General features: G+C 54.6%; 9 protein-coding genes across 9 annotated transcripts; 4 read left to right on the top strand and 5 right to left on the bottom strand.

Annotated features, from left to right (window-relative positions):
* The first annotated feature begins 1,368 nt into the window (after positions 1-1,368).
* Positions 1,369-4,705, top strand: BDY24DRAFT_64882 (ferric reductase family protein). Its single transcript, XM_076645039.1, has 14 exons — positions 1,369-1,566; positions 1,658-2,022; positions 2,139-2,181; positions 2,257-2,365; positions 2,430-2,542; positions 2,671-2,793; positions 2,930-3,001; positions 3,090-3,194; positions 3,271-3,347; positions 3,424-3,447; positions 3,513-3,740; positions 3,814-3,927; positions 3,994-4,344; positions 4,431-4,705. Exons 1-14 carry the CDS (start codon positions 1,511-1,513, stop codon positions 4,559-4,561), a joined length of 1,911 nt encoding a protein of 636 aa, XP_076496479.1. The 5' UTR covers positions 1,369-1,510; the 3' UTR covers positions 4,562-4,705.
* A 310-nt stretch (positions 4,706-5,015) lies between these two features.
* Positions 5,016-6,931, bottom strand: BDY24DRAFT_389646 (uncharacterized protein). The gene is made up of 7 exons (XM_076640565.1): positions 6,717-6,931; positions 6,503-6,595; positions 6,138-6,292; positions 5,734-5,935; positions 5,520-5,641; positions 5,369-5,434; positions 5,016-5,265 (listed from the first exon to the last, which is right to left on the bottom strand). Exons 1-7 carry the CDS (start codon positions 6,823-6,825, stop codon positions 5,110-5,112), a joined length of 903 nt encoding a protein of 300 aa, XP_076496480.1. The 5' UTR covers positions 6,826-6,931; the 3' UTR covers positions 5,016-5,109.
* Positions 6,932-7,541: 610 nt separating this feature from the next.
* On the top strand, positions 7,542-10,096 carry BDY24DRAFT_415365 (major facilitator superfamily domain-containing protein; the record flags this gene model as incomplete). Its single annotated transcript, XM_076643440.1, has 13 exons — positions 7,542-7,741; positions 7,818-7,838; positions 7,928-8,021; positions 8,103-8,136; positions 8,276-8,287; positions 8,383-8,637; positions 8,716-8,836; positions 8,929-9,113; positions 9,189-9,284; positions 9,349-9,582; positions 9,668-9,766; positions 9,847-9,930; positions 10,029-10,096. The coding sequence occupies 13 exons, from the start codon at positions 7,542-7,544 to the stop codon at positions 10,094-10,096; spliced, it is 1,503 nt and encodes a 500-aa protein (XP_076496481.1).
* Positions 10,097-10,285: 189 nt separating this feature from the next.
* Positions 10,286-14,271, bottom strand: BDY24DRAFT_389655 (uncharacterized protein). Its single transcript, XM_076640566.1, has 10 exons — positions 13,750-14,271; positions 13,049-13,615; positions 12,525-12,959; positions 12,280-12,427; positions 12,057-12,139; positions 11,672-11,925; positions 11,405-11,571; positions 11,094-11,295; positions 10,756-10,981; positions 10,286-10,603 (listed from the first exon to the last, which is right to left on the bottom strand). Exons 1-10 carry the CDS (start codon positions 14,251-14,253, stop codon positions 10,328-10,330), a joined length of 2,862 nt encoding a protein of 953 aa, XP_076496482.1. The 5' UTR covers positions 14,254-14,271; the 3' UTR covers positions 10,286-10,327.
* BDY24DRAFT_389657 (zinc finger MYND domain-containing protein) lies at positions 14,272-15,718 on the top strand. The gene is made up of 6 exons (XM_076640567.1): positions 14,272-14,405; positions 14,542-14,631; positions 14,732-14,956; positions 15,038-15,184; positions 15,343-15,444; positions 15,587-15,718. The coding sequence occupies exons 1-5, from the start codon at positions 14,379-14,381 to the stop codon at positions 15,430-15,432; spliced, it is 579 nt and encodes a 192-aa protein (XP_076496483.1). The 5' UTR covers positions 14,272-14,378; the 3' UTR covers positions 15,433-15,444; positions 15,587-15,718.
* A 114-nt stretch (positions 15,719-15,832) lies between these two features.
* Positions 15,833-17,517, top strand: BDY24DRAFT_370377 (SDR family NAD(P)-dependent oxidoreductase; the record flags this gene model as incomplete). The annotated part of the gene is made up of 9 exons (XM_076638106.1): positions 15,833-16,122; positions 16,195-16,282; positions 16,343-16,433; positions 16,639-16,724; positions 16,886-16,901; positions 16,977-17,138; positions 17,206-17,232; positions 17,306-17,388; positions 17,479-17,517. 9 exons carry the CDS (start codon positions 15,833-15,835, stop codon positions 17,515-17,517), a joined length of 882 nt encoding a protein of 293 aa, XP_076496484.1.
* A 265-nt stretch (positions 17,518-17,782) lies between these two features.
* Positions 17,783-21,199, bottom strand: BDY24DRAFT_370378 (secretory pathway protein Sec39-domain-containing protein; the record flags this gene model as incomplete). Its single annotated transcript, XM_076638107.1, has 3 exons — positions 17,783-18,905; positions 18,982-19,135; positions 19,219-21,199. 3 exons carry the CDS (start codon positions 21,197-21,199, stop codon positions 17,783-17,785), a joined length of 3,258 nt encoding a protein of 1,085 aa, XP_076496485.1.
* Positions 21,200-21,834: 635 nt separating this feature from the next.
* Positions 21,835-22,540, bottom strand: BDY24DRAFT_415369 (uncharacterized protein; the record flags this gene model as incomplete). Its single annotated transcript, XM_076643441.1, has 4 exons — positions 21,835-21,861; positions 21,944-22,040; positions 22,133-22,435; positions 22,527-22,540. 4 exons carry the CDS (start codon positions 22,538-22,540, stop codon positions 21,835-21,837), a joined length of 441 nt encoding a protein of 146 aa, XP_076496486.1.
* Positions 22,541-23,225: 685 nt separating this feature from the next.
* Positions 23,226-27,374, bottom strand: TUL1 (ubiquitin-protein ligase TUL1). Its single transcript, XM_076644627.1, has 13 exons — positions 27,041-27,374; positions 26,845-26,936; positions 26,020-26,598; positions 25,843-25,952; positions 25,603-25,766; positions 25,476-25,535; positions 25,243-25,402; positions 25,125-25,156; positions 24,790-25,034; positions 24,367-24,682; positions 23,996-24,247; positions 23,450-23,754; positions 23,226-23,364 (listed from the first exon to the last, which is right to left on the bottom strand). Exons 1-13 carry the CDS (start codon positions 27,252-27,254, stop codon positions 23,287-23,289), a joined length of 2,607 nt encoding a protein of 868 aa, XP_076496487.1. The 5' UTR covers positions 27,255-27,374; the 3' UTR covers positions 23,226-23,286.
* Positions 27,375-27,386: the final 12 nt, after the last annotated feature.

Raw genomic sequence — 27,386 nt, forward strand, 5'->3', positions numbered from 1 at the left:
CAGCTCCTTGACGACCAAACCACTCAGATCTCGAATCTCGAGCGCGACCGTCTCTCGACAATCGTTTCCTGTGAGAGCTCTCCTTACTGTAAGACGTCCAGCAACTCACTTCCAAGCAAACTTCGGATGACATGGCTTGAACCCGAATCTCATAGGACGATTCTCTGGTTATCAAGTGAGTTCTTGTCTCCACCGTTGAGGCAGAGAAGACGACCAGCATTCAAGAGAGTGAGCTCACCTCTTTCTCCTTCCCTTCCTCGTCCCCTTCGCTGCTCTCTTCACAGTTCCCCGAACCCTCTCTTCAACCGAAGAACCCACTTCGGTCTTAACAGACGTCATGATTCGTCGCCTCTCAGATTTATGATGCGATTATCGGCAGTTCGTTCGAGGGTGAGCTCAAACCCTTCCCTCCCGGTCACCTTCTTTCTCTCCCTCCCTCGAACATCAGAGACTTCTAGGCGGACTCGACAGCTGATGAGCTTATTTACTCACCTCGGCTATCATGATCCATACAGCTGCTCTGCAATTTCATTCGTCCCTCGTCGGCTGCGATGCGAAAGGAGGAGAGGACGAATCAGAGTTGCTCTCCTTTCCTCCTCCCCTTCCCTAGTTCTACACCTTCCTCGAAGCTGATGTCCCCTTGAACTAGCTAGCACATGATTTTTTGATTTAGACGCATCCGGCCTCCAATACAGGACTGCGATTCATGAAGGAGGAAGCTTTCAATTGGCTCAACAACCCACGACCATCGCGCCTTCTCTGTCCTTCCTCTGCGACTCCCTCACCGGATCTCGCCCGAGTCGTCCCGGCGTCGGTACTAGTACAGGAGCATCAAACGAAGGAGGAGACTGCTCAAAGGTTCGCATGGAAAGTGGTCAGATTCGAGCAGTGTTCCGAAGGGAGCGAATGAAAAGTGAGTCGCGTCGAGAGGGACGTGGTATCTAGACGAGAGCGCAAAAACGATCCTCAGCAGCTAACTTTTACCGTCCTTCTTCAACCTCGGTTCACACCAGTCTCACTTCTACGAAATCAAGCTAAGAGATGTGAAGCTTTTGCATGAACTGATCGCGATTGTGGGCAAGAAGTCGGGGAACGAGGGTGTCTTACAGGCCGCCCACACCCCTCCATCCTTCGTCTCTTCCTTCCTGCCTTCCTATCCGCCCCTTACAGAAGAAGACTGACCTATCATTCATCTCTATCTTTGATCGCTCCAGCAGGAGTTCGAAGTCGCCGCCCTGACGAGGAACAAGACGCGTCTCCACGCTGCCTTTCTTCCTCGCCTTCCCTCATCCTACCAATTGATACCTCGGTCCACTGCGGGTCTAAGCGATACCGTAGCCTATTTCGGGATCATACGTGCATGGATCCTGATACCCGTTGGCGAATCAGATTTCGGGAGAGATCCTCGTCAAAGGATCTCTTTTTCGTGGGGAAGGAGGAAAACCTGACGCCTTCCCCCTCAACCATCATCCTCGCTCCCTAATATTCCACTCTCGCATCCTTCTCAACCATGGCTCACGGTGAATCTACTACGAACTCGACGACGACGACTGGGACAACGACGAAGTGAGCTCGTTCCAGCTTGCTCCTCTTCCTCCTCACCCTCCTCCTTCAACGCTGAAACCTCCTTCCTTCTGGCCTTTCCTCCCTCAAACAGAACTATCAGCCCTGCGAAGCTTTACCAGAGCTCTTTCCCTCTGTACCACTGGTACATGGTCGCAGCCGTCGTAGCGCTCTTCGCCCTCCATCACTTCGGATCCATGCTCGCCCATCGTCAGCGTCGTCTCGCCGCCATCAAAGCTCGCTCACTCGTCCAAGCTTCGGAAAAGGATGACTTTGCCGTCAAGCCTACTCCTTCTCCTTCTAGAGGAATCTTCGCTGCTCCTCTGGCCATCAAGGCTGCGTTGAGGAAGACGTTGATTTGGAGGGAGTTCACCGTTGGCCTGTGGAGCTCGAGTTCGAGTGAGATGTTCTGGTCAGTGGGTTACACGGTTGCCATGCTGGTTTTTGGGTTCATTTACCGTGAGTTCCTGTTGGCTCTCTCTTTTCTCGTCGTTGAGAAACTCGAACTGACCCTTCCCGCTCTCTTCGTTCCCGCTCTCCTGTTCTTCTCTCCCTTACTCTGACCGTCCCTCCAGTTCCGACGGGATCTGATGCCACTCCAAAGAGTCAAGCTTCCATGTATGCCTCCTGCCTCTCTCAAACTTGATTCCTCCTAAGTTTGCTGACCTGCTCCTCTCGATCTGTGCATCGCAGGTACGCGAACCGCTGTGGAAGACTCGCTTTTGCTCAGTTGCCTCTCATCGTCGGCCTCGCCAGCAAGAACAACGTGATATCTTTCGTTACTGGTATTTCCTACGAGAAAGTGAGTTTATGAGCATGCCAGATGAGATCGTGCGTGCTGACTCTTGTCGACTTGGTTTTCTCAGTTGAACTTCCTCCATCGATCCAGTGCTCGAGCCTGCCTGATCCTCTCATGGGCGCACTCTATCGGAAGGAGTGTTCCTATCTCGTTGGGAACCAAGAACTCGCTTCAGCATGTGTAAGTCCTGATCGTCTAGACGGACGCGTCAAAGGCGAACGACCGCCGCTGATTGTCTTTCCCGCTTCTTTCCTCCTCCCATTCCTCTCCTCCCTCACGCAACTTCCCTTAACTTTCCCGCTGTTCAGCCACATGCAGATGGGAATCGTCGCTTTGGCAGCCTTCACCCTCCTCACTCTCCTCTCCTTCAAACCCTTCCTCCGACGAATGGCCTACGAGGCTTTCCTTCTCTCTCACATCCTTTTGGCGCTGTACGTCTTTCCGTACATACCTCGATTCCATGTTCTACGAGAATCTGAAGGGGAACGATCGACGAGCAAAACGAGAGACCGTCCTCAGTCGCCTTGCGCTGACGCCGTCTTCCCGTCTTCGCCCTCCGACCATCAGTCTTTTCATCGTCGGCGCTTACATGCATTGGCAAGCTTTCGGGATGTGGGTCTGGCCTTCGCTGTTCCTCTGGTGGGTCCAACTTTCTCTTCCCTACCTCGACGACGCGATCCTTCGGGCCGCTCACCCTCTTCCTCTCTTCTCGTCCTTTGAACCGCAGGGGTCTCGACCGCTTCGTTCGTCTCGGAAAGACGATCTTCCTCAACAAGCTTTGGCTCTCTTTCTCTTCCAAGACTGGGACTGAGGAGCGAACTGCTGTCGTTGAGTGAGTTTGAGCTTCGGATGACCCGAGAGGTTCGAGTGCTGACGTTGACGCGTCTTTCTTTCCTTTCTCTTTTCAGATCTCTTCACGGAGGAGCTCTTCGAGTGACTCTTCCTCGATCGATGAGATGGACTCCTGGTCAACACGCTTACCTTGGTGAGTACTCGGGCAGGAGTGGAACTTTCTTCGACGCGTCTCAGCGAAACTGACTTCCTTCTCTCGTCTCCTCCAGTTTGCCCGACGGTCTCCCGCTTCCGTTCGTCTCTCTTCCTCTAGCTCTGTCCAAAAATACCTCCTCCTAACAAGGTGTTCTTTTTCCAGCCTTCGAAGCCCATCCCTTCACTATCGCATCGATCCCATCGTCCGACAAGAAGATCAACTCGGACGTCACCTTCCTTATCGGAGCGGAAGCGAGCGATGGATTCACTGGCAGGCTGTCTCGTATGGCCAAGTCGCATGGAGGAAGGTTCGAGGTCCCAGCTTACCTAGATGGACCCTACGGAACTATCGCTTCGATTGACAGCTATTCCAGCGTCGTTCTCGTCGCTGGTCCGTTCTTTCTCGCGTCTCAGCCTCATCTTCTCGAAGACTTGACTGAACACGACGTCTTTCCTCTTTTCAGGTGGGACTGGAGTGACCTACACTCTCCCTCTGGCTCTCCAACTCATGCGACTCGCTCAAGCTGGAACGTCGGCAGTCTCGACCCTCACGTTCGTCTGGGTTGTTCGAAACGTCGGTGAGTCGTCGTCGTCGTCGTCTTTCCCTTGGCCGTGAGTCGAGAACTGATCTATCTCTCACTCAGAACACATTGCCTGGATATCCTCAACCCTCCTCCAACTCCGACACGACTGCCCTTCCTCCCTCGTCCTCGATATCAAGATCTTCGTCACACAAGCTCTCGTCAACGACCTTCCTCACTCTCCCACCATCGAGTCCTCGAACGACCACGAAACCTCCTCCAACGAAGAAATCACCTCTGATGAAGGTCGCTCCTCACCCGATAGCTCAGAACTCAACGAGAAGATGGCCGTCACTGAGAGGAACGAAGAGAAGTTGAGAGCAGAGTTGGATCACACGGGCGGACGACCTGATTTCTCTGCCCTGTTGGGTCCCATCATTAAAGACGCTGGAGGTGGAGCCGTTGCTGTCAACGGTGAGTCTCGTTTCCGTTTCCTTTTCCATCGAGAACGAGAGAAGGATCGACGCGTACTGACTGATCTTTCATTCGACGCGTCGCAGTTTGCGGTCCCGCTTCTCTCTCCTCCTCCGTCAGAGGAGCTCTCAACTCTCGGGATGGACCTTACAAGATCAAGGACGTTTGGAATGGAGGATCATCTGTTACCCTTCATACTGAGAGCTTCGGATGGTAGCTTTTTCACTCGCCGGTTTCTCGTCTTCCCTTTTCTCTCTCCATTCACGTCATTTTGTAGATGCCTCTTCTTCTTCTCGTAAATTTGCGTTCTTAATTTTTGCCTCTCTTGACTGACCTCAACGATTAACAGGTAGATACACCAACGATCCTTCCGACGCACAACCCAAATGAACAAAATGGCTCTGCTCCTTTTATTCTCTCTCTCGCTTCTTTCCCTCAATGACCAACGCAGACGCATCGGATCTACCGACCTAAAACCTTATGTAAAACCTATCTGAATATCTAAATGGAGCGAAGACAAACTCGTCGGTCGGCCTGCCCAAGCGCGTCTCCTTTCGAATCCAACGCGGGCGTCTATTTCCTGGTAACGGTAGCCTGGATAAGGCCACTGGGAGAGGCGACAGGCTCGAAGACCTCGACTCCTCCGGCTCGACCTTTTCCGTTCTCGAGGTTGAAGGGGGTGAGGTTGACGGGCCTGGGTTGGTTCGAACGAAAGGAAGGACGACGAGAGGGAGGGAGGGAGAGGTCAGCTCTCAGCGTTTGGTTTCAGAGAAAGCGGAGAAAGAAGGAGAGATCGAAGGAGCAGAAAGGCCAGAAGGAGGGAAGGACGAACATGTAGTGCTTGTTGGGGAGGGAGTACGAGACGGAGGAGACGGAGGGAGCGACGGTGAGGAGGGTTTGAGCGGCCTTGTAGAGGGTAGCCTGGATAGACACGGGGAGTAAAGACGCGAAAGATAGGAGGTAGAGTCAGTCTACATTCGATCCCGAGAGGAAACGAGGTACGGGAGGGAGAGACGCGACGAACTTGAACGGACGCCGAGTCGTCAGTTGCGAAGACCTCCAAAGTTGTCTTCCTTCCAGCCTCAGCAGTCTGGTTTTATCGGGAAGGGAGAAGCCGTCGTCAGCTACAGCGCGGAGATCAGAAGAATTGACGCGTCAAGGGACGACGGACGAACCTTGGTGAAACCGAGAGCAGCGTCGACCTCAGGAAGCGAGTCGATAGTCAAAGGGACGTTGGGAGGAAGAACAAAGTCGTAGGAGAGGGTGACCGAAGTCGAGAAGATCCGATCTTCGACCTCTACGGAAATCCAAACCGACAGAGAACAGAGTCAGCTCGAAGCTCACCCCTCGACTCAACGTCAAATCGAGAAGATAAGGAAACGGACTCACCAGGAAGAGTAGTGTTCTCATCTCTAAAGAACCCAGTGAAGGAGCTTCCTCCCGACTTGAGGACGAGCAAATCCTGCAGTCCAGACTTGACGGTTCCGACGATCTTGTCCTTGCCCGCTGAAGAGTCGACGGAAACGGAGATGATCTTCTTCTCCTCTCCATCTCGGAGGAAAGAGTGAGGGTGAGGACCGAGTCCTTCGACCTGTTCGTTTTGGAAGGGGACAGAAGAAAAAGACAGGGAAGGAAGGCGAAAGGTGAGCTCGAGCTCAAAGCCATTTGGAATCGGGACGCGGAATCGAGCTCAGCCGCGTCGTCGGTCGGGATGAGCTCGACTCCGTTGCTTATCCTTCGTTCTATGCGAGGATGGGGAGCTGGCAGGAGAGAGGTAGAGAGAAGGGACTCACGTCGATTCTAGACCATCTCAAGCTCTCGATGTCGACGAAGGACTTGTGGATGTGAGGGTACTTGGTAACGAAGTGAAGGGCGAGGTGAAGCGCAAAGAGCTCAGGAGTGAGAACGTGAGGCGAGGTCTTTGCGAGGATGTAGACGGTGTTCTTGACTGGTAGAGCGGGTAAAGGAAGGCGAGAAAAGATCAGAATGTGCAAGAAGAGAAGGCAGGACAGATGCGGAACGGAGGGAGGGAGGTGAAGGGGGGAGGCGAGGAGATGGGAGGAGGGTGCTGCGATAAACCCTTTTAGAGCTCTCACAGGTCCAAGATAGCTTTGTGGAGCAAGCGGAGAAGAAGAGGGACGAAAAGAGATGGACTTACCAGTATCGGTAGCTACGACTGAAGCGTTATCGGCCTTGGTGTAGCTTTCTTCGACGTCGCCCTCGAGGAGAGCTCGGACGACGTACTCGACGACTGAGAAGGATCGCACAAAGCAGCGAAGGCAAGAGAAGTAGAGTTGAGAGAGTCAGTTCAAAAAGTTTGTTCACTGGCTATCATTCAGCAGGACCGAGACGAGGGAAGGGGAGGGACTCACCATCCTGCTTTGCTGGAGATCCTTCAGATGCAGGAGTTCGAACGACTCGACAGACTCGCACTTTGTCCTTTCCGTATCGGTTGGAAGAGAGGAAGCCAGGTTCAGACATAGGGGAGGAAAGTTTAGAGGGGGGGAGAGTGAATGGGTTGGGTTGGGTTGAGAGTAGGTGATGGTTGGGAGGTCCAAAAGAAGGGAGGAAGGAAAGATAAGAAGGGCGAGACGAGCTCAACTTTCGGACGGCTGCCGAACTGATCCGGTTTTCTTTTGGGCTTGAGATATGAATCGTCGCCTCAAACCTTCACCATCTATACCCTTCAGGGAACTCTTCATCTCAATCTGCTTCCAGGACCTCGAAGAAATCCTTCTCGAGATCAGAAACGCGTGCCGGCTTGGAGGCTCAATGACTCCGTCCTCGCTTCTCCTTTCCTCTCTCTAGCCCCTGCTTCAAGCGTCTCTCTCGCCTTCCCTTTGATCGTCTTCAAGCTCACTTTCAACCCTGAACCCTTAACAGCACCTCTATCTGGGCATCGAGCTCAGCGAGCACCTTCCCAGATTTCACGTCACCTCCCCTGGTCAACTCTCGTCGAGCTCGCACCCCCTTCTTCACCTCTTTCCCTTCACCCCCGTACTCTTCTCTCCTCTCCGCTCTTCCCTCCGCCCACGCACGACTACAAAACGAGTCGGAACAGGTCCGCCGCACTCTCCATTTGGATCCAAGCCGAAGTTAAGCTTCCTTCCTTCCCTCCGCTCAACCACAACTTCCTTCCCTCTCCCTCGACTCGCTCCCTCGCCCTCCCTCCGACTCTCTCCCTCGTCGAGAGTCTCATGGCTTCCCTCCCCACTTCTCCCTCGTCAGACGAGGAAAAGGAAACAGTTGAGCTCGCAGTACTCACCAAGAACGACAGCTACAAGTCTACCACGTCTGAAGAAGACGGCAAAGCATCAGACAAAGCTCATGTCCCTGCCGCTGCTGATCCGCTGGCGGTCGAGTCGCCTTTGCCCGTCTATCGACTCTACAAACGGAGGTGAGCTTATCATCTTGTTTCAGCTTTGGGTCGAAGAAGATGCTGTCTCGAACTCCTACCCTCTTTCGACCTTCAGATGGGCAGGTCTCGCGGGGTTGTGAGCTCTCTCTCTTTCCTCTCCCTCTCCGCCTGTCGGGGTTTCTTCTTCACCCTCTCCTTCTGACTGCTTGTTCCCCACTCGCACAGATCTATCATCAACATCGTGCTAGGGATGAACGGGGTTTGGTTCGCTGCTATCTTCGACCAAACGAGGACGTACTTCGACATCACGACGGCCCAAGTTCGTCACCTTCCTCTCTCCGACGCCTCTTCTTCGTTGTTTCATCTCGCTGACTAACTTTGTATGGTGCACATCTAACAGTTCAACTGGCTGACCAACGCCATGAACGTTTTCGGTCAGTTTATCTTGAGAACGAGGAGACAGGGGAGATTTGGTTGAGACGGAGGGAGGATCTCTTTCTCGTGGATTCGAAAAAGGTTCCTTCTCTCGAATTGTGGCTCTTTCTGACCTCCGATCCCATCTTATCTTCACAGTGATCGTCTTCGGTTCGTTTACTTCCTTCTACTCGGCTCTCCTCGTCGTTTGCTTTCCCGTCCGTCGTCTGACTCCGCTCTCTTCTCCCTTCTTTCCCCAACACCAGGGTTCTTCGTTCCATACATCATTCAGCGTGTAGGAGTCAAGTACACATGCTGGCTCGGAGCCTTAGCGTCTTTCTTCGGGGTTTGGCTACGGGTCGCAGCGACGGCAAACCCAACCAAAGGATATCCTCTGCTCGTCCTAGGTCACTGCTTCCTCGGCATGGGAACGCCTCTAGTGGGTACGATTGGACCAAAATGGGTCGAACTGTTCTTCAATGAGAAGGGGAGAACCACTGCGACGGCGATTTACAGCATGGGTGTGTTTGAATCGGACGCGTCGTGAGCTGAGTTCGGTCAGAGAGGCTCGAGCTAACTGGGGCTTTGTTTTCATCTAGCGATCATTTTCGGATCTCTACTCGGTCAAATCTTGTCTCCTGCTTTTGTCGTCAACGCCTCGGATATGCGATTTGGACTTCTCGTCAACTCTGGGATCTCGACAGTTTTAGGATTAACCTGGTAAGCTCCCTTTCCTCCGGTTTCCCTCCTCCTTTCGCATCAATACGAGGCTATCAACTCATATGTAACATCCTTCCTCGCTTTCCCTGCAGCTTCCTCGTCTTCTCCGCTCCTCCTACTCCTCCCACTTTCACCGCCTCAACCAAATCCCTCCCCTTCTTCCCTGTCCTTAAGATGATCTGCGGCTTCGGAGGACCCATTTCGTCGGAAGCCGGTGTAGACGGGGAGGTCGTCGGTCGAGAGTCCATGTCTCGTCGTGAACGGTTCGATTTCTACAGTTCGTCCCGTCTCTCTCCCCGACGCGTTTTCGTTTTGAAGGCTGACCTCCTCGTACTCTCTGTTTCTGCTGCAGTAATCGCCTTCTGTTGGACTATGGTAGCTAGTGCGCTACTCTCAGTAGAGAGCTTCATCGGCCAGATTACGCTTCCCTACGGATACGATTCGACGAGTGAGTTTTTGTTGCTATCTCTTTACTTCGTTTCTGACCTTCAGGTTTCCTCCTTCGTCTCTAGCCGCCGGTTTCATGGGAGCCGCCATCATAGCAGCAGGAATCGTCTTCACTCTCGCTGCCGCTCCTCTCTTCGACCGCGTCCTCGTCTCGCACCTCGCAATCGCCCTCAAGTCAGGAGCGACGGCCGTTTTCTTCTGCTTCGTCGGGCTCGTCTTCGCTGTCAAGAGAGGCAACGACGGAGGCTTGTATGGCCTGTTCTGTGTGATGGGGATCTGCGGGTTCTCTTTGAGTCCTTGTGAGTGTTCTCTTGATCACCCGTTCGACGCGTCCCTCGAAAGAAGCTAAAGCTCACACCCCGATCGTCTTTTCGTCTCTCACAGTGGCTTTGGAACTTGGATCCGAGTTAACGAGGAATCCAGAAGCCACGACAATGCTTCTGACGGTACTGGCTGCGATTTGGAGTATCGTATCAACGGAAGGTGAGCACACGAAAAGGAAGAAGAGCCATAGGTCTCGACGTCGTCGCTGACCTCTCTCTCTCTCTTCCCCCCTAAATCAGTGATCGGTGCTCTTGCTGCTCCTGATGGATCTTTACGGAACGGATTAGTTTACATGGCTTGCATGACGGGAGTTGCTGCTGCTTGTGAGTCTCGCCTACTTCCTTTTCGTCGAGGTCAACTTCGACTTCACTGGGGCTTCTTTACTTACAGCTGACCCTCGCCCATTGTTTCTGCTTATCAGTCTCGTGGTTCCTCAAGGGTACTCAGAGGAGGAGGGAGACGGACGTGAAGAAGAAGTTGGAGACTTAGTTCGAGCTGAGACGCGTCCTGCTCTCTTCGTCGTGTTCCTTTTCTTTCGTTTCTTGTCCACAAGGATTACTACTTTAACTTTTGGTTCAGTTATTGAGTCTCAATTTTAATGCCCAATACCTCACTAGATTGGGAGCGACAACGCTTGAGTCCTCAAGGCGCGCCCGTAGATCTCGAGAACGAACGCTATCGAACAAGACATCATCAGATCCTTCCTCGCAAAAGAGCCCATCACTCGAACATTCCTCTCCACCTTTCTCCTCCCACCTCGCCCTTCAAATCCCTCAAGACCCTCCCCACCTCACTCTCGTCCATCCCCGCTCCCATCCCGACCTTTCTCTGCTCCTCTACAATCGTAGCTCCTCCTCCCGACGCCCCAGCAACGGAGAGAGCGTAGCCTGAAGCGAGAGATGCGAGGACGGTGAGGTATTCGGTTGGGAGAAGACGAGTTTGGGAGGAGGGGAGGAGGGTGAGGGAGGAGAGGATAAGGGAGTGGTCGGATTTGATCTGGAAGGGACGAGGACGAGGACGACGAGTTCGAGGAGGGTGAGAGAGCAGACGGAGAGAGAAGAGGAAGGAGTGGACGAGAGAGAAGTGGTCAGCGTTCTCGAAAAAGAGATAGTCAGGACGAAGAAGGCGAAGCGAAGCGAAAAACTCACCTTGCCCCATTCAACCTCTCCAACACCGGCCTTCCTCACTCCTCTCACCACCGCAGCGAGCATAACCTTCTCGTAGAGAGTGCAGTTCCTTACGAACTGAGCCGTAGGATTCTTGGACATCTCAACGAGAACGGCGAGGATCTGTTTCGTTTTGACCGGCTGAGGAGTGAACTTCGAGGAGGTGGGTTGGGCTGGTGGTGCGATGGAAGCGACTTCGACGGCTCGTCTGCGAAGGAACGACGTCGAGCTTGGTAAGTCATGGGTTCGGAGGGCGGGCGAGGTGAAGACGACGAGGGAAAAAGAGGCGAGAAGAGGAAGGAGGAAGAGACAAAACTCACCTGCAAACATCCAGCATCCTCCTCGCATCTCCCGTCACTCCCGTCGTCCTAGCAGCAGCCAGCATGAGAGCTTCCTTCTCGATGACCTGATGGGAAAGCTTCCCGAGAACTCCTTCCGGCGACGGATGAGGGATGAGACGGGACTGAGCGATCTCGACGAGTTGATCCTTGGTGTAGGGAGGGAAGTTGATTCGTTCCATTCCTGTGAGCGAGAGATTCGACGGAGCGAGAGTCAGTTATCGAAGACTCAAGGAGAGACGGAGGCGATAGGAGAAAGCGAAGGGAAGAGACGACGAAAAGCAAAGACTCACCCATCCGACTCTTCACCCTCCCAGCCAACTTCTCCGGCATATCCATCGTGTTGGCCACCGCGATAACGACGAGCTGAGACCCAGGAATCGTCGGCCAGTTGAAGAAGTTGTACACGACGTCTTGTTTAGCGGTGAAGAGCTGATCGAGTTCGTCCATCAGCACGACGCTGCCCGAAACGGAACGAAACGAACGAACAGAGCGGTCAGTCACTTGCGCTCGTCCTCCCTCCTTCGAGATTGAGTGTTTTGTAGAGCTTCGACACTCACTAAGTACAGTTCCTAGCTCCGCCAACTCCTCCACCTCCTCGTCGCCCCGAGAAATGACCCTCCAACCCTCTCAGCGCCGCCTTCGCAGAAACCTTCTTCGCTCCAGGTCCTCCAGCAGCATGATCGGGGTCCTGCTCGTCGGCGTCAGGGTCGACGGAACCTCCGCAGATGGCTTCCCAAAGAACGACGTAGGCATGTCCTGGATCGGGAATCTTGAGACCGTTGATTTCGACGTATTCGAAGGGTGGGATTTCCTGTGAGAGGAGGGAAGCGAGGGATAAATAAGAGAGAGAAGATTAGTAAGGGACGGCAGAAAGAAGAGATAAGGAGAGAACGAGAGAAGCAGGGAAGGAAAGGGATGGGAGAAAGAGAAGACGAGACGAACCAAATCCTGAGCCTTCTGCCTCAGTTCTCGAACGACAGCGTGAACGGTCGCTGTTTTTCCTGTTCCTGGTTGACCCGAGATGTCTGTCTCACACCCAACAGAAGAAAGCGTTGAGTCAGCGATTGGAAAGAGGCGGGCGAAGAAACGAGAGACGCGTCTGGTCTCGTTTCTTCGTCGTAGGCGCTCGAGAGGAGGAGATATGATGGGAAACGAAGCGACTCACAGATACAACCTCCTCCACCACCCTCAATCACACCCTCAATCTTGACCAACACATCCGCGTACTGCTCCTCTCGACAAGGCAGCGTTTCCGGCGTCGCTCCCACGTGAAGGAGGTGCATCGCTCGAGCGTAAGGATCTTGAGGTAGTTTCTGGATGAACGAAAGGGACGAAAAGAAGTCCGAATGGAAAGTCAGGAAGTTCTTAGCTCCTCGAGAAAAGGGACGAAGAGAGGTAAACAAGACTCACTCCTTCCACCAAATCAACCAACGGCCTCGCCTTCGGAGCCCTCAACCTCTTGATGGTACTCTTGATCTTCTTCTCCTGCACCTTCTGCTTCTTCGCCAACTTTCTCTCTGCAACAACCGACCCTCGTCCTCCCATTGTTCGTTGAACCTTCCCTCCTCGACCTCGACCTCCCCGACCTTCCTCCGCATAGTCTTCTTCCTCGGACGAAGATGACCCTGACGCTGATGCTGAGCCGCCGGATGAGGAGCCTGAGGAGGAAGAGATGGAAGCTTCGGAGCCGGAGTCTTGGTCTTCTTCGTCTTCATCCGAGGAGGGAGAGAGGGAACGAGCGGCGGTGGTGCGACGAGGTCGTTTGGACGGGGAGGTTGTCGTGGTTGATTTAGAGGGTGAGGTGGTGATTGACTTCTTGGAGGGTGACTTGGTCGTTGTAGAAGCCTAAGAACCCAGCGCGTCCAGCAAGGAAAAAGAAAGAGATCAGCTTCCGAAGCTTCAAAGCAAAGACGCGTCGAGGTTCGGAAACTCACCTTCTCCCTCCCCTTCCCCTTCCCCTTCTGCTTCTCCTCCACCTTCCTCTCCTTCACCTCCCCACCACTCTTCCTTCCCTTCTTCTCCCTCTTCGGCCTCTTGGTGACCCAACCCTCCAGCTCGCCACCCTTCGCCTTCTTCAAAGCGTCCAACCTGAACTCCTCCCACCCACCCTTGTACCCGACCTCCTCCCATTCCCACACCTCCCCACCTCTCGAATCGCAGATCCCAGCACACCAATACGTCTTGGGGACTTCCATTCGTCCAAACTGGAAGGATCCCAGAGCACTAGCTCCTGAGATCTGGAGCGATGACTTCTCCTTCGCTCCGTCGTCCTCGTCCGAACCAGAGGAAGATCCCTCCTCCTCGACGTAGGTCCATCCTCTCCCTTGTTTGAGCTTCTTGCCTGTGGTAGGATCTACGGTGAGAGATTTAGGTTTGGGTGGCGGGCGGGAGAGGATGTGAGCTGGGGAGAGGAGCGAAGAGGTTGGGATGGGAGGGGAGAAGGAGGAAGAGGAAGAGTGGGAGGAGAAGGAGGGGTTGGAGGAGGTGTAGTAGAGTTTGAGCTGAACGAGCGTTGATTGACAGTAATAGGGAGAGGGGGTAATCAGCTTCCGTGTCCATCTACGTCTTGACTGATCGATAAGATACGGGCTGATGAGGCAGCGAGAAGGACGAAGGGAAGGAAATCGAAGCTCACCTTGTCCCCGACTCCTCCCAACCTGCTCTGCATCATACTAGGCACCTCCCTGACCCTCTGAAACCACTTGACCCTAACCCACATCCCTTTTCCTTCCTTCTCCACTCCATCTCGTCCTTCAGCTTCGCCATCTACTCCTCCCAGATCACTCTCGCTTCCTTCCTCCTCGTCCTCGCTCCCTCCTTCCTCCTCTTCACGCTCCCACATCTCTACCACGACTCCTACAGCCGGTAAGCCACCGCCTGTCCCTCCACTGAGCACGCTAACGAGAACGGGTTCGCCTACGGAGAAGAGGAGACTGGAAGGATCCGATTTCCGTTTGGGTTTGAGGGAGCGAGAGAAGGAGGTGTAGCTTGTTTTGGAGGACGAGGAGCTCGAGGCGAGAGGAGGCGAAGACCAGGCGTCTGGGGGTAAAGAAGAGGCTTGCGATCGAAGAGAAGTGGAAGGAGAGGGGAGAGGGAGATGTCGATTCGAAGGAGCACGGCGGGAGGGGGTGAGGGACATAGTGTGAGAAGGAGATGGTTGGGAGGAGGGTGAGCTCGTCGTTGTTTTCGCGAGCTCATCCCTCCTTCCCCCCGACGCCATCAGCCTCGTTTTACCTCAATTGCGAGATTCAGCGAGTTCGGACCATGAACACTCTCACCTCGTACACTCTTGTAAGTTTTTATGCTCGTTTGCATTCAGGTCGCTGGCTCCCAGTTCCAGGAGCCGCAAGAAGAGAGCTCGCACTGATCTCTCCTTCTTCCTCCTCCCTCCTCTCCTCTCCCGCCATCCCACTTGAAACGGACGCAGGATCTCGACGACAAGATTAAGTTCATCGCTCTCTCTCACACACCCATCCTGCCTCCCGAACCTGGAGAGTCATGGGTTTGGATCTTCGACGTGAGTCTCCCGCGGCGCTGTCCCCTGCCTCTTTCCCTCCTCCCTTTTCGGTCCTGTACTTCGTCCACTGACCCTAAACTTACATCATTTGCACTTTTAGGTCACTGAGCTGGGTTACCGAGGTCGAACGGAACCCGTACCCAGTTATACCCTCGTCGACGCGTCCAACACCCCGACGATGGTCTCGTTTCCGACTCATTCTCGAGCAGACATCGAGAAGGTCGGAATACAAGTTGGAAAAACGCTGGTCCTGAAGAACGCTATGGTTTCGGAGTTCTACGATCGAAGGATCGGCTTCGTGGTGAAGGATTTTGGGACAGTCGAGGTTCGTTGGTCTGCTCTTTCTCCCTTGCGGCTTCACCTTCCTTTGAGCCGACCTTCGTTCGTTTCCTGACCCTCCCTTCAGACGATACCTGTCCCTGTAAAGAGAATCAGAGAGCTAAATCGGCTCCTCCGAAGCTCAAACGATTCAGGAAGGATCATGTCTTGCAGCTCGTGCGGAAAACCCTCCAAGACGGGTTGCGCTCGCTGTTCGTCGCGTTATTGCAGTAGAGTGAGTGTTCTGTTCTCGTGCTGCTCCTTAAAATACGCTGGACTGCTCTCTTAATCGAGCTTACCGGAGAGCTTCAGTTCAAGGGCAGGAACGAACGGACGGACGAGAACTGCTAACGCTCCCTCTCTTTCCCTTTCTTCACTTCGTCTCAACGGCAGGAGTGCCAAACCTCTCACTGGATGACCCACAAGAAGGATTGTAGGGCTCTGAAGAAGCTGCATGAGTGGAACGAGACAAACTGGGGATAACGGAGGGAAATGGTGAGTGAGTCGAGACGATGTCGCGACGCGTCGGTTTCCACTCGTTCAAACCATGTTTCCGCCCCTTGTCTCTTCGAGAGAGGCACGATTCCGATTCTAACTCTTCGTTTCCTTTGGGCTTTCGCTTTGTTCGAGTGGGCAGCGACTGAGGGAGGAGGAACGAGGAAACGACTCGACGATGCGACTGCGAGATTCCAATGGCTCTTCTTCCCCAGCTCTCTTTCAAAGCGATATCGCACCAGCTCACTTTTATAGATATTTCAGATCCTCTCTATCAAGAATGCCTTGGGTCGGAAGTGGGCAGGGGAAAGAAAAGCAGCCACCCAGATCTTGATATGAGTCCCTGAGCCCCTCTCTTTTTGGGCTTGCCTCAGCACTCCCCTTGCTGATGTCAGCTGTTTTCTTCAAAGATCAATCTGCTCCCTCCTTTATCTTCTTCTCCCAAACCACCACCAACTCAGCTCAAGCAGACATGTCTCTCTCTCGTTTCTCCGTCGCAAATCTCTTCAGCGTTCAAAACAAGGTCGTCGTCCTCACCGGAGGTGGCTCAGGTCTCGGTCGAGACATGACTCTCGCTCTTGCTCAGAACGGAGCGACTGTCTTCATCGTCGGCAGGAGAAAATCGAACCTTGATGAAGTTGCGAAGAGTGCCGCTGGCTTGGAGGGACGAGTGATTCCGTGAGTCTGCTTGTTTCTCGGTTCCCTCTGCTCAGATCCGAGCGTTTCTTCTTGGTTCTACAACTTAAACAGTGTTCAAGGAGACGTTACTTCCAAGTTGTCGATTGAGGAGATTTATCACAAGGTCGAGACTGAGGTCGGAAAGGTCGACGCGCTCATCGTAAGTCCTTCTCCTTTAATCTTCTGCGGGACACTCACTTCGACTTGTCTCCCCCTTCAGAACAACGCTGGTCTTCAAAAGAACCTTCCGACTGCCGCTGGAGACGCTACGGATCCCGTCAAGGTCCAAGAGAGTCTTTGGTCTGCCGAATGTGAGTCGAAAAGCCCTTTCAACCGCGTGTCATCGTCTCGATCTGACTCTGCTTTCTTTCTCTTCAGTCTCCGACTTCACTGAGAGCTCCCAGTTGAACGAAGCTGCTGCCTACTTCATGACGGTCCGTTCCTCCCTTCTTTCGAACTTCGGCGCGTCTCTCGAGTTCGCTGATCGACCGTTTTTCTTCCCTTCCTTTCAAACAGGTCAAGTTCATGCCTCTCCTCATGAAATCCGAGGGATCACCGGTCGTCATCAACTTTGCCTCAGTCGCTTCCTTGATCGTCGAAGAGTGAGTCGAGACGAAAACGGGTATAGACTTCTCGTTCTTCGAAGTCGAACTGACCTCCTCGATTGCCCCAGGTTCCTCTCTCCCTCCTACATGGTCAGCCCTTCGTCACTTGGCCATTCATAAATACTTGTTGACTCGTTCCTTTATCTTTGCGCATACAGGCAAGCAAGGCCGGAGGTGCGCCCTCAACTTTCCTTTTTTCTGACTTCGACGCGTCTCCCGACTCCGTTTCCTCTCCCCTCTCTCCATCAGCTCTCCACATGTCTCGAGTCCTAGCTGCTCGACTCGTCCCTGCTGGAATCCGAAGCGTCGCCATTCTCCCAAACATCTTCCCGTCGGAGATGTCAGGAGGATCACTTGAAGCGATTAAAGATCAACCTTGGGCTAGAGCTCATTTGCACGTCACTCCTTCTCGTGAGTACCCCCAACGAGCGTTTTTACGACAAAAAATAAGCTAAAAGGAATCGCTTTCCCGATGCAGATCGATTCGGAACTGCTGAAGACGTTGGTGAGTCTGCCATTTGCTTCCTGCTCGACCCTCTTTCTTCTGCTCACCCTCTCCTCTCCCTTCGAAACATCAGGTGGAACGGTCATCTGGCTCATCTCCAGAGCTGGAGAGTACGTCAACGGAACTTCGATCAGTCTCGACGGAGGAGGAATGATGGTGAGCTCGTTTCCTCGCTCTCCAATTCGGCGGACGTCGCGTTCGTCTTCTCACCCCACTGTCTCGCCGCTTCTGCTCTCGGATCCACAGACTTCATCGGCTCTCGAGTACATCCCCAAGGATGCTTAGCTACGCTTCCGTTTTCCTTTATGTTTTGCTCTTGCATCTCCACTTCGTCTTTCGTGATGTAATCTTCTCTTCGAACATTCGACGCGTCGCTTCTCTGAACTCGAACGAGTGAGAAAGCGGTTGCAGGAAACCAGCAGAAGGAGATGCGGGTGCACCAATCCCTTTCAGCCCTTCAAGTCAACTTCAAGTGAACATCCTTCGAGTCTAGATATAAATTTCCCTCTTCGCCTCGAAGAAACGACGCGTTCAAAGTTTCAATCCTCCATCAGATCACATCCCCTCCCATCTCCGTCTCACTAGCACCCAACAGCCACCCCACACCCCTCGTCAACGCTCTCCTCCCGTGGTTCATAATCTCCTCCTCCCCCTGCTGCACACTCCCAAACAGACTAGCTACCGACGGTCCAGCTCCTTCAAACGACCTTCTCGTTCCTCCTCCCTCTCCACCACCGGTTTCCGACCTAAACGACGACGATCCTGCTGGACTGGCTGACCGAGGAACCGATGCTGACGACGAGGAAGAGACGGCGAGAGGTCGGAAGGAGGAGAGGGAAGAGGAGAGGGAGGAGAAGGTTCGAGCTGCTGCTCGGGCTGCCATGTCTCGTTTCCGATCCCTGGCGTGTTGCTCGGCGGTGGTGGGTTGTCCGTTGGAAGAGGAGTTGCCGAAGGGGGATCCGTGGCCGAGGGAGTGTTGGGAGGAGGTGTGGGCGGTGGAGGAACGAGGTTTCGACGCGTCCTCCTCGACCTTCTTCCAAGCGACGAGGAGGTCCGAGATCGAGTCGCTCGGACAGAAGTTGAGAGCGTGTCCTACCAGCGCCATCTTCCTCTCCACATCGTCGAACTCCGTCTGCCTCCCCAGCTGAAAAGCCGTCTTCCAACACACCTCGATAGCCTCCTCCATCGACGCCGCTTGATCCTCTTTGCTCGTCCCTCCCTGAACCGACGACGACGACGACGAGATCGACCTCGAATGAGCTGCTCCTGCTCCTCCTCCCACTGCTGCTGCGAGCTTCCTCCTCTTGCTCTTCTCAAACCCTCCAACAATCTCCACCATTCTCTCCACAAACTCGACTCCCTTCTCCCAATCTCCCGACTGAACCGCCGCGTCCGAGCACATCCCCAAGGCCTTGACCTTTGCTCCCTCGTCCTTGTCGAACCCGAGCTTGTCGACGAGATCGAGGATGACTTCCGGGTGCTTGTAGGCGTCGTCCGAGGCGGAGAGGACCTGAGAGACGAGGGAGAGTCGATCTTTGGAGAGCCGGATCTCGAGAGGGGAGAGAGGGTTGTTGGAGGAAGAGAGGAGGTTGTAGGAGGTGATTTTGGAGGTGGCTTCGATGAAAGCTTGCTCTCGTTTGAGGGCTGGCGTAGGAGGAGTGACGACCGAGAGGCTGGAGTGCGAAGAAAGAGAGACGAGGTCAGCAAAGAAGAAGAGGAAGCGCCAAAGAGGGAGGGAAGGCGACGAACCAGGCGTAAGCAAGCTTCATCTCTCCTTCGTGGAGGTTTCCAGTCTCAGCATTCTCGTAGAACTCGACAGAGGCGGAAAGGACGAGAGATTCCATCGTCGGGCGATCCAGAGGTGGGGGTCTAGCGTAGAGCATCGTTTTGGCGAGAGCGAAGTCTGAGAAGACGCGTGAGGAGGGGACGAGGAAAGGTCAGCGACGAGGGGACGAGAAAGACGAGTTAAAAGGTTCGAGAACTCACTCCCAGAACTCAGCAGTCCTCCGAAGAACAGCTTCACGACCTCCACCTCCTCCAACAACCCAAACGCTCCAGCAACTCCATCGTCTCCTCCCGACCCTCCTCTCAGCTTCTTCATGTCTCTCAGCAACGCCTCCCACCCTTCAACCACAACCTTCCCCTTCGCAGCCGTCTGGTTCGCCTCCGCTCTCTCCCCACCTCGTCTCGCCATCCTCGTCGCCCAAGCAAACTGCTCCGACCGATCCTGAGCGGAGAGGATGAACCAACCGAGAGGAGCTGGAACTCCCCACCTCGAAAGGGTCTCAGCAGACTCGAGATGAACGTCGAGGGAGTCGAGAAGGAGGGATAACGAGGGTGCTCCAAGGGGGTGGAAGAAGGTGTAGAGGGAGGAAGGGGGCGGTGGTGGAGAGGTAGGCGTCGGACGAAGGAACTGAGCGAGAGCGAGCAGAGTCGTCGCTCCTTCTCCATCTTCGTGATCCTCTGGACCGAACGACCAAGCCGGAAGGCATTCGAAGACTCGACTCATCTCGTCCCATCGATTCGTCTGCCTGTTCCCGTACAAGATTGCCAGAGCAAGTCTAGCGACCTCCTCGTCCTTCTTGAGGATCCGTTCGTTCTCCAGGAGAGTCGCCTTGCTCTTTCCGAAGACCTCTGCGACGAGTTCCAAGGGCGTTCCTTCGTCGAGGAGCCAGTACTGGATGAGTCGAGCTGGGATGGTGGGATCGGGGGAGTCGGTTCGTTCTGATCTTGAGAGGAGGACGAAGAGGTAGGGGAGGAGGAGCGTTTGGATGAGAGGGACGATGGTTTCGGGGGTTGCGTGACGAAGGTAGGCTTTGGTTGCTTCTTCTGGCGAGGCGGTTCTCCAACGAGCGAGCGTCCAGGTATCGTCGTCGAGAGGTTTAGGAGGTGGGAGTGGGAGGGAAGAGGAGGAGGAGGAGGCGGCGAGGGTGCGACTGTCGTAGACGAGTCGAGAGAGGAGGGAGAGGTCCTCTCCGAGCGAATCGAGGGATGGGACTCCAAGGGAGGCGGCGTGTTGGACGTAGGCGAGAGAGATATCGACGAGTCCTGATTTGGATTCGATGGATTCGATCCGAGTGCGATACCAGTCGGAAACGAGGTTGGAGGGGAGAGGGAAGGGGCGGCTGGTGGTCGAGTTGAGCTCGTTCTCCTCCTCTTTTTCGACGGGTTCCTCCTTCTCCTCCGCCGTGAAAACGACTGCTGGCTCCAGCTCTGCTGCCCAGCTAGCCTCGAGCCCTGACGTATCGTCGCACCTTGGTAGAAGACGATGGAACTGATCTGGGGGGATCCAGTCCGGGATGGCTTCGAGGAGGGTGAGTCGATGAGGGAGGAGGGAGGCCGAGTGGTTCCGAACGAGGACGTGGAGGTTTGGGAGTTGAGATGGAGTTGTGAGGAGGAGTGCGAGGTGAAAGATAGGTGCTGTGAGGAAGGTTGGGAGGTTGAAGGGAAGTGGTGAACGAGGGGAAGATGGTGATGATGACGAGGGAGGGTCGACCTGAGCTTCCTTCTCCTCCTCTTCCTCCTCCTCCTCGTCGTCGTCGCTGTTGTTGGCCCAAGGATCGTCGTCCAAATCCAGAGGGAACTCCTCTTCTTCCTCCTTCGAGCTGCTCTCTCCCAGAGGCGTTTCTCCCTCGAACTCGAACCAAGTCGCCAACCTCCTCCTCCTTCTCGCGAGCTCCTTCCTCGCTCCCAACCTCTCCTTGAGCTCAACATCAACAGCTTCCTCCCCTCCAGCGTCTCCGTCCAATGGTACGATCCAAGACGAGGTTGCTGTCCATGCTTTGTCAATAGCAGTATTGATCAGACGAGCGTCGGGAGGAGGGGAAGAGGAGGAAGAGGAAGGAGACGGGGTGGAGATGGCGAGGGCTGCTTGAGCGAGCCAGGAGGGATCTGTGACGGTTTGGAGAAGGGAAGCGAAGTCGGAAGGGATGGTAGATGTAGAGGCAGTAGGGTTGAGGTCGTTCATGGCGGTGGGAGGATGATTCCCTTCGAAAGGAGGAGAAGGGGAGTCGCGGTTGGGGTCGAAGAGGGAGGGAGAGGCTCGAAGGGAGGAAGTTCAGTCGGAGGAGGCACGTTTTCTCTCGTAGAATTGGGAATTCTCAACTGTCAGGAGAGAGGGAGAGAGCTGTACGAGAGGCTCATAAGATCGTGAAAGATAATCAGGTAGATAAACGAGCAGCGAGATGTTCGAAGGAGATCCGAGTCCGACGACGCGACGACGAGCGACTGCCGACCATCGCCCGCTAGGTGCTTTGGAGAGGATTTGATACTGGAAGACCTAAACCATACCTTCAGTGTCTGCTCGGCCCAGCTGAAGAAAAGCTTCGGTCTCGAAGCGAAGGAGCAACTCGCAGGCGCGAGAGGGACGAGACGCGGGAGTGTCAGTTCGCTTTTGCCTCCTTACTCAATCGAGTTCTCGATTCTCCTCAGAGCTGGGATACCAAGATGACACCGTTACGGAACAAAACTGTCAGGGATATCGAGGTCCCTCAGTGGAGGCCGGGAAAAGCTCAAAATGGCGAGCCCGGCGACGCGTCTCTTTTCCTTCTCCGGGGGATCTTAGCGAAGAGAATACGATATATAGGACTATCCAAATTCCACTCAGTGCTGGTTGGGCGTCATGTACACCTGCAAACAATCATAGAAGGGAGGTTGAACGTCAGGAGGAGGGAGAAGAAAGAGGATGGACGAGGGAGAGACGCGAACGCACCTGGTACTCCGCGAACTTGAGCTCTCCCTTGTCGTTCTTTCCAAAGACGATCCTCCCACTCCAGGCATTGTTCTCGGAATATGTTCCATCTTTCATCCTACAAGATCAAAGAAAAGAACCAGGTCAGCTCTCTCTCCCTTCCTATGGATTGGTTCTCGTCCTCCTCCTCAGGCTCTTCTTCCCACTCACCAGAAATCGACTCGTCCTCGAATGAAGACCGATCCCTCTCCGTTCGCCAATCCAGCTCCTCTCTCCTCTCCAACGAAAATCTCTCGAACGGTATGCTTCCTCTTCTCAACCTTCTCGAAAGCCATTCGACGGAACCCAGCAATCTCTTCCGAGTTGGTGAAGACCCCCTGAGGAGTCGTGCAGCTTGATCCTTCAATGAAGAGGGAGGCGAACTTCGTGTAGGCATCGGGATCCATAGCCTCAGAGACGTCGGAAGCGAGGTAGAACTTGTTGATGAGGTCGAGGACGTCGGAGGGGATGGAACTGAGAGGAGAGGGAGAGGGAAGGGAGGGGATCTCGGTGAGCTCGACTGTTTCTGGGATGCAAACGGCTAGAGTACTAGGGAAGGACGAACGTAGGGTAGACCATTTTGAGTTGAAGGGATTGGTTGATAGAGAGGTAAGGTAAGGTGTTGGGTTGAGTTGGTCTCGTGGTGGTTGAAGGGAAAGACGGCAAAGCGGGAAGAGGCAAAGGGAAAAGGGAGGGAGAGAGAGGGCTGAGTCGTTTGGTCGGATCAGGGCCCGGATGTGAACCGAGACAGAAACTTGACCGACACAACCACTTCCTTCTCTTGCCTCGGCTGAAGGATGCGAGCTTGTAGAAGTGGGTAGCTCGATTCGTTGGAAAGAGGTCAGTCTGATCCATCTCGAAGAAGTACTAGGTCGTCTTTCCCCGCAACTGATGGACGCGTCCGAGCTGAAGCCCAAGTTTGAGGCCGATGCTCGAAAAGGATCGAACCGTGTCCTGTTGGAAGAGAAGTGAGCAGGCTAGAGATCAGCAGTGAAGCTTCACTCGAGCAGGAGTGAGATCAAATGGCAGAACTCCAAAGGAAACGAAGCGTCAACGCGTCGCGATTCAAACGCTCGTCGTGCAAAGGACGATGGAGAAGATCCAACGTGGCCTCAAGTCAAGCAATAAAGCGCAGGGTATCAGCAGTTGATCCCCGTGATAGCGAGAAAACCGAAGCAAACGTCCAAAGGAGGAAGAATCCCAAATGCGTCGCTTCGGAACCTGAACACGCTTTCTTGAGAACCGTCGAGGAACGAGAAAAGAAGAAAGAGTCATGAAAGTCATTAGAATACGCGTCTTCAATAATCCTTCCCCTATAACTACGTCTACATAGGAGGCAAAGGAGCTCGACACTCCGGACAAGCCGTCTTGATCGCCAACCAAGGCTCGAGGCACGCTGAGTGCTGCAGAAGAAAAGACCGAGAACGAGAAACGACGAGAGTCAGCTCTAAAGTCGACGCAGCATCGAATGTACTGAAAACAACTCACAAAAGCATGCTGACAAGGCGCCACCGCCCAACTCTTCCTTCCTCCTCCTCCCAAACCTCCCAATCCCTCTCCTCCTGCTTCAACAAGGTCGTCCCTCACGATCGGTTCCATACAAATCGAGCAATCTCCCATCTCCCACCCCTTCCCACCTTCGACGTCTCCCTTCCGAGGGAGGAGGAGATGGTAGTTGTAAGGCGGCGGGGGAGCGAATCGAGCTGGGAGGAAGAAGGTAGGGGAGATGAAGTCTTGGCCGGCTAGGAAGAGCAGCTGGATGGATTGGGAGATGAGGATGGCGGGGAGCCAGTCTGGATGGGTGGGAAGACGAAGTGGGGAGGGAAGGGAAGGGAGGGAGGAGGTTAGTTTTGGAAACGAAACGAGAAACGAGAAACGAGAAACGAGAAGATCGACGCGTCCTTTCCACTCGAAAGGACCATCGTTTCTCCCTTCCTCCCCTTCACCGAACCAAACCCTATCCTCCCTCCCTCCCTCATCCCACCCCTACAGGTTCCCCAAAAAGAATTCGGACCAGCAAGCAAGAAAACTCACTACTCCTCTCCAAAAACATAACGTTCTCCCTCCCTCCCCACCCTCCCCAAAAGTACCCCAACGGCCAGCACCTCCCCGCCGTCGTCCCAAGAATGTACCACCACGAGAAGGCTCCTTTCGTTCCTCGTTCGGCGTTTCGCACGATCTGGGGGATCCAGAAGAGGTAGAAGAGGAAGATGACGAAGGGGAGGACGAAGGGGAGGACGTCCGTTTGGAGGAGGAACAGGAAGAGGACGATGAGGGCTACGATGGCTGGGTGACAGAAGAGGAAGAAGGGGAGAGGGGTTAGAGCGGAGAAAGAGGGATGGGAGGAGAGGGGAGAAAGGGTAGGGAGAGAGAGAGAGAGAGAGAGAGAGAGAGAGAGAACGAACGTTGAGGTCCAGCGTTCTCGAAGAAACTCGGTGGCATCGGGGGTGCTCTCGGTACTGCTGCTGCTGCTGCTCCTGTTACTGGAACCAGCGCCGGTGCCGCTGCTACTGGTGCTGCTGGTGCTGGTGTCGGGGGCGAGAGAAGAGCTCCAGGCATGACTTGAGGCGAAGGTTCCGTCGGTGCTGAAGCCGGAAGAGGGAGTGTCGCTGGAGGAGGTGGGACAGCGACGGCAACGGTTGTGGGAGGAGGAGCAGGTCGAGGAGTCGGACGAGGAGCATGTTCGTGAGCTTGAGAGCGGGAGATGGCCATACAGAACCGCTACGAAGTCGAACGAACGGAGAGAACCAAAAACGAAGAGTCAGCGAGGAAGAACGAAACCTTCCCGTCGAGCAGACGAGCGAGAGAAAAGAGTCGAGTCGACTCACAGGTCCAAACATAGCGAACCCAATCCCGGAAACGAACCCCGGCGCGATCAAAGCCAAACTCGACTCGTTATCGATCACGATCCCGACGAGGAGATGAGCGGCGAAGGACCATCCGTCGAGGACGATCTGCATGGCGATGGTTGGGAGGGCGACCTTGGAGAGCTGGGAAGGAGTTCGAGTTCGTTCCATTTGACGGACAAGGAGGACGACGGTGGTGAAGGAGGCGAGGAGGGAGAGGAAGGAGTCTGCGAGAGAAGGAGGGGAGGAGAGAGACGTTTTCAGTTCGATTTTGTTTGAGACGCGACGAGTTTCGTTCGTTGATGGACCTGACTCACAATCCGTCGACATCTTCCAGAACGTGTTGGACCTGCCGAACGTCAGACCGTCAGTTTAGTCCTTTTTCTCTTTCTTTCTCACTCGTTTCTCGTCCTCGTTCTCCGCCGACTGACTCACCGAATCCCCTCCCCTCCCTCCAACACCCCGGCCAACCCACACTCCCAACTCCACCACGCAGCCTGCTCGAGCTTCACCTCCCAGGTCTTCACAGGTAGACCCGTCGGGTACAAGAGTTCCGCTTCAGCGAGAGAAACGTCCTCGAGGGTGATGTGATGAGCTGGCGAGACGAACGAAACGAGAGGTCAGTACTTTGAGCGGAACGAAACGAGATGCGAGATAGAAGAACGAACGAAGAGGAGCCAATCTCAATACGATCTGAAGCGGACAGGTTGTGTAGGCCGAGATGGATTCTGAAAAGGAAAATAACGCGTCAGGTTCGTCCCTCGACGCGTCCGCTCTTCTTCCCATCGAACTCACCCTCCTGCTCGCCTGAACCACCAGTCGGCAACCCTCTCTCGAACTCCTCCCTCAAAACGTCGATCCTCTCCTCGAGCGCTCGGGTGACGAACCGGGTGGTGGAGTTCCAAGCGAGAGAGTGTCGAGGGAAGAAGGAGGGGAGGAGACGGAGGTCGATGATGGATCTTGGGTTTCGCGAACGAGAAGCGGAAAGTAAGTGAGGGTTGGGTGAATGGGAAGAGGGGAGGGATTGGAACTAACGAGTTACTCGAACCAAGCAAGTAGATCGTCCCCGTCTTGAGCTCGTGAAAGCCTTGGATGGTGTAGCTCTGAGTCTGACCTGACCATTCCGAGGTGAAGTCCATCGTTCCCTGCCAACAAACCAAACGCAGATCAGCTCCGAAGCCACTTTTTTTTCTCTCTCGTACTAATACTAACCTTCACAGCGCCCCACTCTCTCTTCCAGCCCTCCTCCTGATCCAAACCCTGACCCAACCGCTCGTTGTTCCGTTTCCCCCACCACCCTTCCTTCACCGTCCAAGCCACCTCCATCCCCTTCTCGACCTCGTATCCTTCCACCAGAGACCCGTCGGGAAGAAGAGGAGGTAACCAAGGGAACCCTCCTGAGCGCATCGAAGTGCTGGCGAGTTCGTCTCTCCAGAGGACGTCGACGTCCGTTGTGTTCGTCGTCGTCGCTCGTCGGATTGGTAGACTCCGAGTCGAGTTCGAATTCGAAAGCTCTATGGTTTCGTTAAGCCTCGGAAGTAACGGTTTCGCATTGAAAATGGGATCCTTCTTCCAATCGACGTGATTGAGGAGATGGGAGTTGAGAAACGAGGTTGAAGTTCGGTTGGACGTTGGATCCGAGAGGTTGAAGGTGTGAGAGAAGGAGTGTCGGAGGAAACCTGTGATGTTGCGCGGATAGAGAGTGGGAGGGTGGTTGTTGGGGAGGAGGGAGGAGGAGGAGGAGGAGGGAGGGAGGAGAGAGGAGAGGAGACGATGAGGGGAAGGGGAGGGCTGGAGCGATCAAGTGAGCGAGGGAGGCGGTACGAGAAGCGGCGAGGCGAAGCGCGCAGGATCGAGAGAGAGAGAAGCGGCGATGAGAGCGAGCGACGAGAAATTGAGTCCGAGCGAAGAGCGAACGAGAACGAAGAGAAGCGAAAGAAGAGAAGGAAGGGAAACGGAGATGGTCAGCTCTCGTCCTCTCCTTCCTTCCTTCCTTCCTTCCTTCCCTCTTCTCTCTTGATCCCTTCCAAAACTCACCAGTTCCCAACTATAATTCCCTCTCCCCGTCCCGTTATCAACCCACCCCTTCCACCCCTCCAATTCCCCTATTCGCCGATCCAATCTGGCTCCTTCATCAACCAAAAACACCAACGTCGGTCAGCTCGAGCTCTCTCCCTCATCCTCCCTCCCTCCCCTCTCCCTTTTTTTCGGATCCGAGATCGGGGGAACTCACGACTAGGCACCCAAGCCAACTCGGCTCCCCCTTCGCCGTTCGCTATCGGTTGAACGGCCGGACCCGAGTTCATCAGGGTCAGGAGGAGGAGGAAGAAGATCAGCGAGGAGAGCGAGGGCGGAGGTTGTTGCGTTGTTGGAGCCGGGGGTTGGCCGAAGAGGGAGGGAGGACGAGGTCGGAGGGCGAAGGGGAGGGGAGGAGGGGGGGCGGACATTTCATGGAGGGGGGGAGAGAGAGGGTGACGGGTGATGGGTGATGGGTTGGAGGGAAGAAGGGAAGAAGGAGAAGGCCGAGATGCCTCGAGCTGGCGAGATTTCGGCTGAGTTCTTTTTGTTTTGTTTTGTTG

Source organism: Mrakia frigida (genome assembly GCF_051309035.1).
Source record: "Mrakia frigida strain ATCC 22029 unplaced genomic scaffold BDY24scaffold_16, whole genome shotgun sequence".
Lineage (NCBI taxonomy): Eukaryota > Fungi > Basidiomycota > Tremellomycetes > Cystofilobasidiales > Mrakiaceae > Mrakia > Mrakia frigida.

Excerpts from the sequence above, each read along its gene's own strand:
- BDY24DRAFT_389655 (XM_076640566.1), bottom strand. The coding sequence starts at position 14,253 with ATGTCCCTCACCCCCTCCCGCCGTGCTCCTTCGAATCGACATCTCCCT. Across the intron at positions 13,616-13,749 it reads TGGGAGGAGTCGGGGACAAG|CTCAAACTCTACTACACCTC; the intron begins GTGAGCTTCGAT and ends ACGCTCGTTCAG. Across the intron at positions 11,296-11,404 it reads GAGGGTGAAGAGTCGGATGG|GAATGGAACGAATCAACTTC; the intron begins GTGAGTCTTTGC and ends TCTCGCTCACAG.
- BDY24DRAFT_389646 (XM_076640565.1), bottom strand. The coding sequence starts at position 6,825 with ATGTCTGAACCTGGCTTCCTCTCTTCCAACCGATACGGAAAGGACAAA. Across the intron at positions 5,936-6,137 it reads TGAGATGGTCTAGAATCGAC|GTCGAAGGACTCGGTCCTCA; the intron begins GTGAGTCCCTTC and ends CAAAACGAACAG. Across the intron at positions 5,642-5,733 it reads TGAGAACACTACTCTTCCTG|AGGTCGAAGATCGGATCTTC; the intron begins GTGAGTCCGTTT and ends GGATTTCCGTAG.
- BDY24DRAFT_64882 (XM_076645039.1), top strand. The coding sequence starts at position 1,511 with ATGGCTCACGGTGAATCTACTACGAACTCGACGACGACGACTGGGACA. Across the intron at positions 2,794-2,929 it reads TCTCACATCCTTTTGGCGCT|TCTTTTCATCGTCGGCGCTT; the intron begins GTACGTCTTTCC and ends TCCGACCATCAG. Across the intron at positions 3,741-3,813 it reads CAGCGTCGTTCTCGTCGCTG|GTGGGACTGGAGTGACCTAC; the intron begins GTCCGTTCTTTC and ends TCCTCTTTTCAG.
- TUL1 (XM_076644627.1), bottom strand. The coding sequence starts at position 27,254 with ATGTCCGCCCCCCCTCCTCCCCTCCCCTTCGCCCTCCGACCTCGTCCT. Across the intron at positions 25,403-25,475 it reads ATTGAGATTGGCTCCTCTTC|CTCATCACATCACCCTCGAG; the intron begins GTTCGTTCTTCT and ends TCGTCTCGCCAG. Across the intron at positions 23,755-23,995 it reads TATGTTTTTGGAGAGGAGTA|ACTGGCTCCCCGCCATCCTC; the intron begins GTGAGTTTTCTT and ends CCACCCATCCAG.
- BDY24DRAFT_389657 (XM_076640567.1), top strand. The coding sequence starts at position 14,379 with ATGAACACTCTCACCTCGTACACTCTT. Across the intron at positions 14,406-14,541 it reads CTCTCACCTCGTACACTCTT|GATCTCGACGACAAGATTAA; the intron begins GTAAGTTTTTAT and ends AAACGGACGCAG. Across the intron at positions 14,632-14,731 it reads CATGGGTTTGGATCTTCGAC|GTCACTGAGCTGGGTTACCG; the intron begins GTGAGTCTCCCG and ends TTGCACTTTTAG.